This window comes from Trichechus manatus, unplaced genomic scaffold (assembly GCF_000243295.1).
Source record: "Trichechus manatus latirostris isolate Lorelei unplaced genomic scaffold, TriManLat1.0 scaffold00084, whole genome shotgun sequence".
Classification (NCBI taxonomy): Eukaryota; Metazoa; Chordata; class Mammalia; order Sirenia; family Trichechidae; genus Trichechus; species Trichechus manatus.
The window spans coordinates 4,775,997-4,791,498 of NW_004444020.1; the positions used below are offsets into that span (position 1 = coordinate 4,775,997).

At 40.0% G+C, this 15,502-nt stretch overlaps 1 protein-coding gene across 1 annotated transcript in view; it reads right to left on the bottom strand.

The window, feature by feature from the left end:
* RYK (receptor like tyrosine kinase) overlaps nucleotides 1-15,502 on the bottom strand; it is a 164,356-nt gene that overhangs the window by 26,643 nt on the left and 122,211 nt on the right. Inside the window, exons 10-13 of the mRNA XM_004381414.1 lie at nucleotides 12,536-12,605; nucleotides 4,198-4,330; nucleotides 2,842-2,951; nucleotides 2,529-2,688 (exon numbers count right to left, since the gene is read on the bottom strand). Of these exons, the coding sequence (XP_004381471.1) occupies nucleotides 2,529-2,688; nucleotides 2,842-2,951; nucleotides 4,198-4,330; nucleotides 12,536-12,605 (473 nt within the window). The remainder of the gene's footprint in view (nucleotides 1-2,528; nucleotides 2,689-2,841; nucleotides 2,952-4,197; nucleotides 4,331-12,535; nucleotides 12,606-15,502) is intronic.

A 15,502-nucleotide genomic window follows, 5' to 3' on the forward strand; every position in this document is an offset into this window, starting at 1 on the left:
TTGACACAGCAGCTATGTGCTGGCCTGAAATAAAACCCTTCTTTTCTTTTATATATTATTTCAGAAAAATCAAAAATAAAAAAGCAACTCCTCCCTCCCCAAAACACCCAAGTTCTCTTTAACCCAAACCAAACCTGCTGCCATTAAGTCAATTCCAACTCCCATCAAGCCTATAGGGTAGAGTAGAACTGCCCCATAGGACGTCCAAGGCAGTGATCTGTATGGAAGCAGACTGCATCTTTCTCCCGTGGAGCAGTTGGGGGGTTTGAAACGCTGACCTTTCAGTTAGCAGCTGAGCTCTTAACCACTGCACTACCAGGTCTCTTTCGCTAACCATTAAAACTGTGTAAGTTGCTTTGCATGTATTACTTTACCTGGAATTTTAACTTCTAGACATTAAACGTTAGAGATGGGAGTTTTATTATCAAAGTTTTGGGGAAAAAAACAAAAACAGAATAGGCTTAATTGCCTACTGCTATATAAACTGAATCCTTAGAGCACAGCATCTAGGAGACTGGACTGCTCCAACATTGCCCATCCCCTAGTATGCACCATGCCTCTGGCTGGGAAAGGCTGTGGGCAACATGAAGCAGTTTTCTGTCCCACTATTAACCTCTGCAGCTGCTCCATGAAGCAGCTAACATCCCTTCCCAGATCACTCCTACTTACTCTGCCCATCTGAAAAGTGTCAGATAACCTTTTTTTCCCTTAGACAGCAGCTGATATAAATTATGCTAAAATAAAATATCTTGAAGATACCCCCATGAGAGACTTTAACTTACAGAAAAATAAAAATCTAGAAACAATAGATAAGTAAATTGTTCATTCACATCAAGTGAACACATTTTATCAAGACACTTGGAATAATACATCAAATAACAACCTAGCTTCTGAAAAAGAAAAAATATTAACTATATAATGGACTACAGTTAGATTTTTTTCCCTTATCAAATTATTCTCCTCATTTCAAGGACTTTAAATTGGATTATCAGTTTTTTATAAGTAAGTCTCAGATAATTTCAGTTATTGAGTGTAGTGGGCTGAATAGTGGCCCCAAAGACACGTCCATTTCCTAACGCCCAGAATCTATGACCATTACCTTACATGGCATGATTAAGTTAAGGATTTTGAGAAAATGAGTTTATCCTGGATTATCTACCAGTTAACAGTTGCCTGGAGTCAATCCCCACTCACAGCAACCCCGTACGATCACATGTATCCTTCGAGAGAGAGAGAATTTTGATAGAAGGACGGACACACACGGAGAGGAAGGCAATGGAAGACAGAGCAGGGCAGGTGATGCAGACACAAGCCAAGGAATGCAGACAGCCACCAGAAACTGGAAGAGAGAAGACAGGTTTCTCCTCTAGAGCCTCCCAAGTGAGCATGGTACTGCTTACAGCTGAATTTCAGACTTCTTGTCTCTAGAACTGTGAGGGAATAATTTCTGTTGTTTTAAGCCACCAAGATGGTGGTGATTTGTTACAGCGGTCACAGGAAACTAAGATACTGAGGAAAAGAGTGTAATAAACTAGTAATCCTCAAAGCATGTATATTAAGAACATACCAAATCATTCTATATGATTTTACATGTAACACTGACATCATCAAGTGAACACACAAGGGAAAACTTATGAGAAGTTTTACATACTCTCTAATGTTTAGCTATAATGATACAGTTCAAAGGCAAAAGATATGAAAAGAAATTAAATTAAGCTTAATCTTCCAAATCAGACTAAAAAGTCAGGTGACAGAAATTAAAAGCAATTAAACACACCTGCAAAATATCCACAAGGAGATGTGACTTTCAAAATATGCACCACTAAGTATACAGGATCCAACTAAATGACCAGGCCAAGTGGACAGAACTACCCAGAAGCTGGCAAAAGGGATAAAGTGACGTGTGGAGAATTATAAATTACACGCCATAATACTGAAAAAAAAAACAAAAAAACAAAAAAAAAAAAACCAAACCTGTTGCCATCGAGTTGATTCTGACTCACAGCAACCCTACTGGACAGAAAAGAACCACCCCACATCGTTTCCAAGGTGTGGCTGGTGGAATCAAACTGCTGACCTTCTGGTTAGCAGCCAAGCTCTTAACCACTGCGCCACCAGGGCTCCAGGCCATAATACTAGGAAGACATACTTGAAAACAAGAAAACAATAAATCTTAATGATCTGACGACAACTTGGCCATTCTGAGACTTAACACAAGAAGAGAAAAATACTCAAATACTGTAATCTCTCCAAGCCTCAATATCATATCTTTAAAACTGGGATAACATGGCCTGCTCCACAGTGTTAACAGTGCAGGATAACTGTCAGGATGAAATGAGATGGCACACAGTGCTGGCCCATGGTTTGGGTCGCAGCTTCTCTCCATAAACTGGCTACCTGGGAGCTTATTACACTTGCTTTCTGGATGATAACTTTCAAGGAACAGTTACTAGATACAAAAAAAAAAAAAATTTTAAAACAGAAAGCCTTTTCTTCATTCAGCTGATATCAAGGGTCCTGGCACTTACCACATCACTAGCGCTGGAGAACTCATTATTAACTAGACTTTCAAGAGCCATCCACCGAACTGGCCTGTTTTCATTGTCCCCCAGACAATGATAGTCCATGGGGAACAAGTCTCTGGAGAGGGCATTGTCTGTGATCTTAACCTGAAGGGTATCATCAATGCTGAAAAGTAAAGACATGAACAACAAATGCAATTAGCATATTAAAAAGTATAGATCACCGGTTACGCTTGAATACAACACAATCCCCTGAAAAGAACCCTAAATCCAGGGAGCACTAAACATCAGGCAACAATGAAGAGCTCAAGGCACCTACACACAGTTCCTAGCAGCCAGGTCTTTGTGGATGACTTCCCTTCTAGCCAGATAGCTCATTCCACAGGCAATCTGAATGGCCATGTGTACCAAGTCTTGTTGAGAAATTGCCTGTGGTAAACACAAAGTGACAATGTTTACAGTTAACACAAAAATTATGACTGCTGCTTATTTTATCCCACATTCCTACTCCATACAAAAATATTTCCTTACATTTACACATCGATTTTTAAAAAACTACTTCTTGACCAAGAATATGTTCCCATAAGGTCCTGTACTTACATTTATTATAGTCCTCTCATTCTGTAACATACCATTTACTTGACTGTCTCCTCTTATCCATTAGGTGTGTTATCTCCCCAACATCCAGCACATACAGTAGCTGCTCAATAAATATCTGTTCAGTGAATGCTGAATTCTCAAGATAATATTTCAAATGCTTATTAGTCAATAACTCATCCTTTTAAAACAGTAGTTCTTATTATGAGATAGTCCCCTAGGGACCATTTTCAAATGTAAGTCTACAGCTCTCTCCACTGATACAGTCCTCAGGATGCATGCCAGTATTGTGAGCTGAGGAATGAAATTCTTCCTCAGGTGATGCTAATGGACCACAGCCTCCAGCCACTTGTTGGGAAGCCCAGTTTTAATCCTGTCAGTTTACAAGGCATATCATACATGCTAAGCCAAATACTCAATGCAATCTTTGAATGCATTTTCTCCTGGCAACTATAACAAGTACATTATTATAAATCCTACAATCAATTTAATGGGGCTACAAAATGCAGCTAGCAACAAAACACTAGGATTTACTACCACTACCATCATAAAAGCATATGGAAGCTGACCAAATGCTTCATAGCTATGTGCACAAGCAGTGATGACAGAGAACCTCTTAGATGACTGAAGTCTTACAGCCAAGCATATTACGAACATACCCCCAATTATCCCCCACAATCTAGACCTCTAGTCATTACCAGCTTTTGGTACAATATGGATCACATGGCTCTGTAAAGTCTGTTTCCTAGAAGGAAGATCTAGCACAAGTGCCTTCAAAGAGTTATTGGGAAAATGAGTGAGATGATATTACAGAGGGCTTGAGAGGTGATTATGAATAAACACAATAACTGAAATATAAGGAAAAACTTCAGCATTAGCAACATGTAAGCTTTAAGACAGCAATTATAAACCATCTTCATTTTCTTCTAAACCAACACGTTATAAGTATCTTCTGGTTCCTTTTGAGTTTCTTTTTGCACAGCCTTTAAACAGTTCATATATTAGAATGTTAACATCTACTTTAAAAGATATAATCAGAATTTACAGGTAAACTGGCATTTGGGCAAATTTTTCTCACCTGAGGATTATTGGCCTCTACTAATTTGCACTGCCGTAAGAACAATTTAAGATTTCCCCAATTCATGTAAGGCAATATCACCATGGGCTTTTCTCCTTCTTCTATACACACATGTGTAATAGGAAGAAGATTTCTATAAAATAAATCACAAGAAAGACAAGTGAAATTTAAAACTTTAGGGGCTTATTTATAATAAAAAGTAATGAAGATACCCTAAAACAAAACAAAAAACCCCAAACATATTTAAACATAATTATCGTTAAAAATGCAAAATTATATACACTCTATAACTTAAATCAGACTTTAAGGTTCCCCATATATGTACCTTCCTGATAGAGGAAAGTTATAAACTCAAAAGTTGTTTCCTACAGACTGCATTCTCTGAAGACACACTCTGACCGCACTAAATCTTACTCCAGAAGGTAATCAAAGGCACATAAGAAGTGATTTGACCACAATCTTGTTATGACAAAATCCCATTTATTCCACTTTCACACTTAAAAAACAAGGCAGCAATCCAGACTGTGGACAAGAATATGATCATCAAAAAGGTCTCTAAGAGGCTGAAATTGCCACAAAACTCAAGAAGTCCTTAGCTGCTCACATGGGATTAAGAATCAGATTCTTGAATGCTAGAGTTACCATTTACAATCTGTATGACCATCTCTCTCTCGGCCTTAGTTTCCTAACTATAACATGGAAAGCCCACAAACCGTAAAAACCTGCTATGATGTGCAGAAGTTAAGCATGTAGTAGACAATCTCTCTCCTATTTCAATTTCTAAATCATACATACATACATTTCATCCTACTGCATAATGGCATCTCTTCCACTGATATTTGGAAATGTTAATTTTTCCCAAGGTTATATAACTTTTTACATAATTACTTCATCTTCTCCACTAAGCTGAAAATTCATAGAAGGCAAACACTATCATGGACTCTCTTATTTTTATGCCCAACTCCTTGTATTCTGCTCTCTCTCTCTATATGTATGTATATATATCCCCATTGCCGTTGAGTTGATGCCGACTCATAGCGACCCTATAGGACGGAGTAGAGCTGCCCCATAGGCTGACCTTTTGGTTAGCAGCTGAACTCTTAACTGCTATGTCACAAGGGTTTCCATATATACATATATATATGTATGTATATACATATATATGTATAACAAGCATTTAATAAATATTTGATAAACACGTAACAATAGCCTTAAAAATGTTCATATTCCTTAACTTAGCAAATTCTGCTTCAAAGGATATTTAAGAAACAAATAATATCAAACATAAATAAGCTACATGAAGGATAGTTAATGCAGTATTAATAGCGAACAGCTGCAAAACACTTGAATGTCCAAAAGTAAGGGAAGAGTACACACAAATAATAGGATACCCACTGCCACTGAGTTCATTCCAGCTCAAATAATAGGATTAAAAAAACCAAACCCGTTGTCGTCGAGTTGATTCCAACTCATAGCGACTGTCTTAGTCATCTAGTACTGCTCTAATAGAAATATCACAAGTGGATGGTTTTAACAAAGAGAAGTTTATTTCCTTACAGTAAAGTAGGCTAAAAGTCCAAATTGAGGGCGTCAGCTCCAGGGGAAGGCTCTCTCTGTCAGCCTTCTCATCTATGTTCCCCCGGACTAGGAGCTTCTCCATGCAGGGACCCCAGGTCCCAAGGACATACTCTGCTCCTGGCACTGCTTTCTCAGTGGTATGAGATCCCCAATCCTCTGCTTGCTTCCCTTTCCTTTTATCTCTTTTAAGGTAAAAGGTGGTGCAAGCCACACCCCAGGAAACTCCCTTTACATTGGCTCAGGGATGTGACCTGAGTAAGGGTGATGTTACAATCCCACCCTAATCCTCTTTAAGATAAAATTACAATCACAAAATGGACGACAACCACACAATTCTGGGAATTGTGGCCCAGCCAAATTGCTATACACATTTTTTTGGAAACATAATTCAAACCATGACAGCGACCCTATAGTGACCCTACAGGACAGAGTAGAACTGCCCCATAGGGTTTCCAAGGAGAAGTGGATTCAAACCACTGACCTTTTGGTTAGCAACCATAGTCCTTAACCACACAATAAAATAGGTACAAAGAGATGCTAACAATATGAGTAAAAGTTTATCCTACAGGAAAGAAAGACACAAAACTCACCTCCGTTTGCAGGGTAATTACAAATACGGAGAATAATAAAACTGTGCAAAAATATGTCAAGAGTTAAGTATTATTGTCTTTAAGTTGTGGGACTATAGATAATTTCTACCTTACTTTTCTGTATTCCTTGTTTTCCTCAATTAAGCCTGCTTAACTTTTAAAACCACAGTCATAACATTCCTGACAAGACTAACTGCAAAAGTGGCAAAGCTGAGAGCTTCCTCCTGATGTGCAGGGGTTACTAACACATGGAAAGCACTGACCCTATGAGCTGGGAAACGAGGACACACATGAGGGATCAGGAAACCTATAAGAGGTAACTTCTCTATAAGGCTTCTGCTCGTGTCATTAGCCCCACTTCATAGGCGAGGAAACCCATGCAGAGAGAGGTTATGTAACCTGCCAAGGACAAACGGTGAGTACATGGAGAAAAACCAAATTCAAATCTTTACCTGATTCTAAAACTCCTGTGATTTCCCCTGGACCACTGGACAATCCCTCCCAGGGAAGTACAGGGGAGGACAGGGGAAATTACAGAGCCTCCTTTCACACCAAGTCCCATATGCACTCAAATGACTTACAGCAGGTTTACATTCAGGATTAACCCAAATGTACCATGATTTCAGGAGTAATACAAAGAGTTGCCCATCTTCTTCAACTCGAAAAGATTAATTATTTCTCTGTTCCTTTCCTCGTGAATGAAATTCATTTAGCAGGTGTCTTAGTTATCTAGTTCTGCTATAATACAATACCACAAGTGGATAGCTTTAACAGATTTCTTTTCTCAGTCTAGGAGGCTAGAAGTCCAAATTCACGGTGCCAGCTCCAAGGAAAATCTTTCTCTCTCTGTTGGCTCTGGGGGAAGGTCCTTGTCGTCAATCTTCCCGATCCAGGAGCTTCTCAGCACAGGGACCCTGGGTTCAAAGGACCTGCTCACTCCAGCTCTTGTTTCTTGGTAGTATGAAGTCCCCTAGTCTTTGCTCACTCCTCTCTTTTGTATCTCAAAAGAGATTGACTTAAGATACAACCTAATCTTATAGATTCAGTCCTGCCTCATTAACATACCTGCCTCTAATTCTGCTTCATTAACATCATAGAGGTAGGACTTACAACACATAGGAAAATCACATCAGATGACAAAATGGTAGACAATGACACAATACTGGAAATCATGGACTAGCCAAGTTGACACACATTTTTGGGAGGACACAATTCAATCCATAACAGCAGGATTAAAGGCATTTTATCCAGGCACAATGAGTTTGCTGTATGAGGTCAAATAGTTTATTCTACTACCTGAGGATTAAAAATCCTCTGGGAGAAGTTAAGAAGCTGCGTGAAAATGTTTTAAAGTACAAAGGACTGCTCTTCATTCTGCCCGTTTTATAAAGAAAAGGAGGGTAGAAAGGAAGGTCTGTGATCTATAAGAAGAGTGGATGAGAGCAGAAGGAGGTGTTGCAGAGGAAGAAAAAGGTAGAAGAAGGCCAGGTTCTGTGGCAGCTTGAAATAAGAACTGTACCCAATTCTCGGTCTTGGCTAGTGTACTTGCAGATTAAGAGCTGTGAGGCATTTGGCATAAGAAGTATCCACCATCAGGCATCCTTGGGCCAATGGAAGACTCAAACTACAACTAGCAGTAGCTCAACAGAATATGTTAATAAGAATCAACCCTCATATAATTAAAATAGATTGGTATCTGTCTTATTTTAACTTAAAATAAAAATTAATTATTCTCACAAATGCCAATGGGAAAAAGAGTGAAAAGAAAGGATTTCAGAATGCTTTAAAACATTTCAAAACCATTATATGCCTTAATCATAGAATGTTAAAACATGCAGTAAACATGCTGAATTACATACCACAACCAGTATAAAAAGTCATGTAACATAACCTGAAACCAGGTATCATTTATTGGTGAGTGTCTTGCGTTTGCTTGATAAAGTTTATATGATTTCTGAAGATTGTGATTTTGTTTTTATCCGTTGTGCCTAGCAAAGTTCCTAGCACAAAACATGCACTTAATAAATTAGAATGACAGAATGAACAAACACATACATACAGTCATGAATAGGCTAGGCATTAGAGGTCAAAAAGACATGTGTTGTAGGCCTTGGGCCCCTTAAAAATGAAAGGAACTGCCACAGTGAATCAATGTAAAGAATAATACACTTTCTATACAATGACAATATGTTTTGCTCAGTGGAAACCAGGAGCCTGGTATCATTTTAGTGCCAGGAAGAACAATTAATCATGACCAAGCAATAATCTACCTTAGAAGATTTTTCCCAAATGTCCAGTAGCAAATAATTCTAATTCAGTATGTCATTTCATCCCATCATCTAAGGGTATCCTGGGGCTGCTAATCATCTAAGGGTATCCTGGGGCTGCTAATCCATCCTGGTAAGATACTAGAAAACCTGACAGCTCAAAGCTTTGTGAGATAATGACTGCAAATGCTTGCTCTGAACATTTTTCATCCAAACCATCTTTCAAAGGCTACAGTGGATATAAAACTCCTCCTTGGGAAAATCCTAGCTTTGTCCATGTCTATCCCTATCGCCCATTTCTGGTGCAGAAGTAGGGCAGACCTTTCATGAGGGTAAGAATACTGGCTAGGTATCTAAGTACTAGGTTACCATTACATACTAGTACTAAAATCTTTTGCCTGTTCTCTCTAGAGCCAGCGTAACAGAACATCAAGCACTCCCAACAATGACAAAAAGGACATTTCCAACTGATCATGACCCAGTTCTTATCAAAAAGCCCAGAGGAAATAAAATGCATTTTTTAGGAAAAAAAAGTCTAAGGGATTAGTCATCTGTCCATTTCTCTCCAAATCATGAACTCTATTCTTGGACTAAATCAGGCCAATGGAAGGCAACATTCTTGAATCACATGATTTTAACTTTTCAAAGGGACATCTTCACTGTCCCTCAATATTGTTCATTCATTTATTTCACAGGTCCCTGGAGGAATAACTTGGCTTTTTATTGTCAATGAAATTAAATAAAAAGTATCTATTCATTATACTAATCAACATTCCCAGTATGTGATAAACCAAATGAAACATCTACCTTGAAATCTGAAACTAGGAAAACTCCTCCCACCCCCATCTTAGCTTCTAGTGCTGCTATTAACAGAAAGACCACAAGTGAGTGGCTTTAACAGAGATTTATTTTCTCACAGTTTAGGAGACTAGAAGTCCAAATTCAGGGTGCCGGCTCTAGGGGAAGGCTTTCTCTGTCAGCTCTAAAGGAAAGTTCTTGTTTCTTTTGAGCTACTGCTCCTGGGTGATCTTCATGTGGCTTGGCATCTCTCTTCCCCCATCTCTGCTTCTTTTCTTTGCTTGCTTAATCTCTTTTATATCTCAAAAGAGACTGACTTAAAATACACCCTACATTAATCCAGTCTAATTAACATAACAAAGACAACCCATTCCCAAACGGGATTATAACCACAAGCATAGAAGTTAGGATTTACAATATATTTTTTGGGGGACACGATTCAATTCATAACATTCCAAAACTCATGCCCTTCCCACATGCAAAACACATCACCCCATTACATCATCCTTTTTGTCTTAAATAAACTCCAAGTCCAAAATCTCATCTTCTGAATCATCTAAATCAAATATGGGTGAGGCTTTAGGCATATTCCATCCTGGGGCAAAATTCCTCTTCATCTGTGAATCTGTGAAATCTAGATTATAAGTTACCTGTTTTCAAAGTATAATGGTGGAACAGGCACAAGGTAGACATTTCCATTTCAAATGGGAGAAGTTTGAGGGAAAGAAGGAATAATGGGCACCAAGCAAATCCAAAACCCAGTAGAACAAATTACATTAGCTCACAAGGCTTGAAAATAATCCTTTCTTTTCTGAGAACATCTGGGCAATGGCCTCACCCTCCAGACTCTGGGTGCTGGCCACACCCTCTGGATGCTGGAGAGGCCCCTCAGCCTTGGGCTTCAGCTGCACCTTCCAGGCCCTCTGGAATGGCAACTATGCTCCCTCAGCTAAAGGTGGCCCCATTCTCCTAGTTCATCTGAGTGGCAACCCCACCCCCTCAGCCTTGGCAGGACCCGTTCTTCTGCCCCTTGGGCATGGCATTTGGCAGTGGCCCCATCCTCCTTGCACACCTTAACGGCAACCCCACACTCTGGAACCGGAATGGAGTTGGTAAAGATTCAACTCTTTGAAACCTAGGAGGCTGTGGCCCCACCCTTTGAGATCCAGGAGACTACGGCCCCACCCTTTGAAACTGAAAAGGTCTTGCTTTCCCTGCTCCTTCCAATAGTTCTGCTGATCTCCGAGCTGCAAAGGAATGGTCCCTTTCTTTTCTTGAAGGACAACATATACAGTTCCTTTGGCTTGTTTTCTGCCTGTAGAATTCTAAGAGGCAGACAGCATTCTTTCTGTTCTTTCTCTGCCCCCTTCAGTCTAAGTTGATGGGTTTTCTGCTCTGGTAGTTGGTTAGATCCACCAGTTACAGGCTTAATCTCTTCAACAAAATATTGTGTAGGCGTATCCTTGGTGAATATTCTAGGACACGTGTCCTCAGTTTGTACAACAGAATTTTCCAAATCTTTAAGTTCTGTTTTCATTTTGCACAGTTTGTTTTAAAGTTCATCTTTCTTCTCACATTTTACTGTAAGCGGCAAGAAGAAACCACACAGTCCCTTTAAGATCTTGCTTCAAAATCTCATCAGCCAGATATCCAAGTTCATCACTTCCAAGTTCTACCTTCCACAAACATCTGAACATAATTTAAACAAGTTCTTTGCCACTGCATAAAAAGCATTGCCATTCCGCCACTGTCCAATCACATGTTCATCATTTTCTTTTAATGTCTTACCAGAAGCAAACTTAACGTCCACATTTCTAGCAACATTCTGTTGCTCCTGCCATTATGTATTCTCTAAGGTGATACTTTCTCTATAGCTCTCCTCACTTCCTTCCGAGCCCTCAGTAGAACTGCCTTTGACGCCCATAATTCTACCAACAGTCTCTTCAAGCCAACCTAGGCTTTTACTATTTGGCACCCAAAACTCTTCCAGCCTCTACCCACTACCCAATTCCAAAACCACTTCCACATTTTAGATATTTGTTAGAGTAGCACCCCACTGCCGGTACCAAATTTTTAGTTATCTAGTGCTGCTATAACCGAAATACTACAAGTGTGTGGCTTTAACAAACAGAAATTCATTTTCTCACAATTTTGAGGCTAGAAGTCCAAATTCAGGGTGCTGGCTTAGTGGAAGGCTTTCCCTCTCTGTTGGCTCTGGAGGAAGGTCCTTGTTTCTTTTCAGCTTCTGCTCCTGGGCAATCCTCATGTGGCTTGGCATCTCTCTTCCCCCATCTCTGCTTCTTTGGCTTGACTGTTTAATCTCTTTTAAATCTCAAGAGACTGACTTAAGACACACCCTACTCCAATCCAGTCACATTAACATAACAAAGACAACCTATTCCCAAATTGGGATTATAACCATAGGCTATACAACACACATTTTTGGGGGACATAATTCAATCCATAATACCCTCCAAGGAATAACTATGTTTTTTTCCTTTCTGGTACTGGGATTTAACAACTTTTAATGTTTTCTTCAACCTCTGTTGCCTAGAAGCTGAGAGCTGGTCTGTGTTTAATGACAGTAAAAACATTCGGATTTACTTTTCGCTTATTAGTTTTCTTTTCTACCACTACACTCTTAAAACACTGTTTTCATTTTCATTTTATTGATCTTACTGTAGCTGCTTGCCTTTTAGGCCCTCAAATTCTTTTGAATATAAATGAAAGTACAAATAAAGTTTAAAAAAAAAAAGTTCCTTATTATTGTCATCTTTGGTGTTCTATATGCTGAAAATTTTTATTAATTGTTTTAACGTATGTATATCATGAATTCATTTTTTAAAAAAGGGAATATGCCCATAAATATCCATAAACTATTTTTAGAAAGCTTAGCTATGGTAATCCAGATGTGGGCTTACACACTGTTGTTTATCTTCTTTATATTTTACTATGTTTTAAAATTTTATGCAATGAATACGCATTTTACTTTTATATTAAGGAAAAAAAATTAAACTATTCCCAAATGCTTTCAATTCAGAACTCATCACAATGTTCTTAAAATAAGAATGCAGCATAAAATGTTCCCAAGGTCTCCCCTCTCACCTGTGATGAAGACCTCGTAGCTTACAACTTTCAGTGAGCATCATTGTCACCTGAATTTCAGAAGCTTGATCTACGTAAAGAAAAGATATTGCAATGAATGACAACACTATATAAACCTGTTGCCATGCAGTCGATTCTGACTCACAGCGACCTTGTAGGACACAGAAGAACTGACTCATAGGATTTCCAAAACTGTAATCTTACGGAAGCTGACAGCCACTTCTTTCTCATAAGAGTAGCTGGCAGGTTTGAACCTTTTGGTTAGCAGCTGAGCACTTTAACCACTGTGCCACCAGGGCTCTTTTAATACTATATACGTGACATTAATATTTTCTGCTGTAAGTAAATAATTATCTTGGACTATAAGGTAAATTTCCTTCACAAAGTACAGAGTGATAAATCTAAAATAGGTTTAGCCTAAAGTTCCACTTCAACAGATACTCACTGAACTGGTCAACTTTAAGAAGTCATTAAGGAAAAATTTGATTACATAAAAATTAGAAATTTAGTACAATTCCACAAAGTAGAAAGAACAATAAGAGATTGTAAAAATATCTGCAACAAATACAGCACATGAAGGGCTACATAATTTCTTTCCTTTACATAATTTCCCCTTCTTTAAAGAGCTTATATAAACCATTAAGGAAAAAATTTAACAAAAAGAGGAGAGGCAAGGTCAAGATGGTAGAATAGTCAAATGCTTCGTGTTGTCCCTCTTACAACAAAGACCTGAAAAAACAAGTGAATCAGATATATATGACAATCTAGGAACCCTAAGCATCAAAGACAAAGCTGAAGAACAGGACTAAGTGACAAGTAGAAGGAGAGTCAATTCAAAAACAGCGGAAATGGGGAAATACAGATCAGCAGCGTCCTGCTAGTTCAATCTGCACAGCACACACAGATTGATGGAAGCAGCGACATTCCAAGTCAAAACCCTCCCCATGTGGTGCAGCTAAACAGCAGTGAACCTGCACACACCTCTCCAAAACCAAACAGAAGTGATACCAGACCTACAAGCCAAAAACCAAACCAAACCTGCTGTCATTGAGTGGATTCTAACTCACAGCAACCCTACAGGGCAGAGGAGAACTACCCCATAGGGTTTCCAAGGAGTGGCTGGTGGATTCGAACTGCCAACCTTTTGGTTAGCAGCTGAGCTCTTAACCACTGTGCCACCAGGGCTCCAGACCTGCGACAGTTAAGTGCAAGCTCCAAACTCACAACACATGCACCGTAACCCTTTCTTCACCAGAGCTCCACGGCCAAGGAGCCCTCTCTTCTCCTCATCCATCCCTGTTCCTGCTCTGACACCAGTCCTGTAGCACTCGACACTGCCATGCCCCCTAAACTGCAAACTCACTGTCTGGTCCACAGGTGCCTGCCCCTTCGCCCAACCACTGGCATAAGGGGTCCACAGACTTGCAGTGCCCTTAACCCTGCCGATCATTTACACCAGTGTCTTGCTGGTTGACCCCGCACAGCACTCCCTTAGGACAAAATGGGCAGGGCTTCCAGGAGAAGCCCATTTTCACCTGCAGCAGCCAAGTAGGAACTGTAGATTTGTGACATTCGTCATCACCCCAACCCCTAAGAAGGGGCATCACCCACTCACACCAGGGGTCAGAGGGCCAACAGTACCACCCATTCCACCTAGCCGCTGCCAACAGGGGCCTGAGAATCAGTGGCGCCCCCTAATCCCTCCAGCCAACGGCAGCGGGTGCCCAAGGACCAGCTACACTACCCCCCTAACTATGCGCTCTAGGGGACAGGCACACCCTCCATCCGGGCAACTGGGGGCAGCTGACAGCTCCCTGTCTTGCCCCTCACGTTACCCACTACTGCAGCTGAAGACCTGTGCCTGCTCCTAACAACCCAACGCAGCCCTGCCTGCCCAGGACTGTTGGTGAGAGTCTCCACACCACACACTTGGTGACCAACAACCCGGGCACCTGCGCCACAATCAACCAGTAAGTGGCAGAGCACACACACAACACCCAACCCAACAACCAGGGATAACACCCCCTGCACCCACGGCCAGGTGACCAGCAGGACAGATTCATCACCTCAAGGAAAACGCCTCCTACATCTTCAGCAGCCCCACAAAAACAGTGAACAGACCCCAGGCTCACACACCTAGTAGCTACCACGACTACCTGGAGACAGAAGATGAGAGCTTCAACAGGCCGGAGCAACTACCAGAGTAGCACACATGCTCAGCCTACTTGGATATATCAAAACAAAACAAAAATTCAGGATGCAGTAAACAAAAATACAATAAATAAATAAATACATTTAACTTATTGATGCCTTGAAGACAACAGTCAATATCAAATCATATAAAGAAGCAGGACAAGATGGCTCCAGCAAGCGACCAAAATAAAGTATCAGAAAACCTTCTGGAGGAAAATAAGACAATGGAACTACCTGATAAAGAATTCAAAAGACTAATATACGGACCTCTCCCCAAAGGATCAAGAAGGAGATCAGGAAAAATACAGATCGAACCAAAGAACACACAGACCACGCAATACAAGACTTCAGGAAAATAATACAAGAACAAAATGACAGAATAAATAGGATGCTAGAAACCATACCAAAAAAAAAAAAAACCTAGAAACCCAAACGATTAACAATAAAATTTCAGAATTAGACAACTCAATAGAAGGTCATAGGAGCAGAACTGAGACAACGGAAGTCAGAATTAGTGAGACTGAAGGTAAATCCTTTGACATCAATTTGTTTGAGGGAAAATCAGAAAAAAAAAAAAATGAAGAAAGCCTAAGAGCTATATGGGATACTATCAAGAGGAAAAACTTACGAGTGATCCAACTACCAGAACAGAGGGGGACAACAGAAAGCATAGAGAGAACTGTTGAAGATTTGCGAGCAGAAAACTTCTCATATATTATGAAAGATGAGAAGATGTCTACCCAAGAAGCTCAACAAACCCCATACAGGACAGAT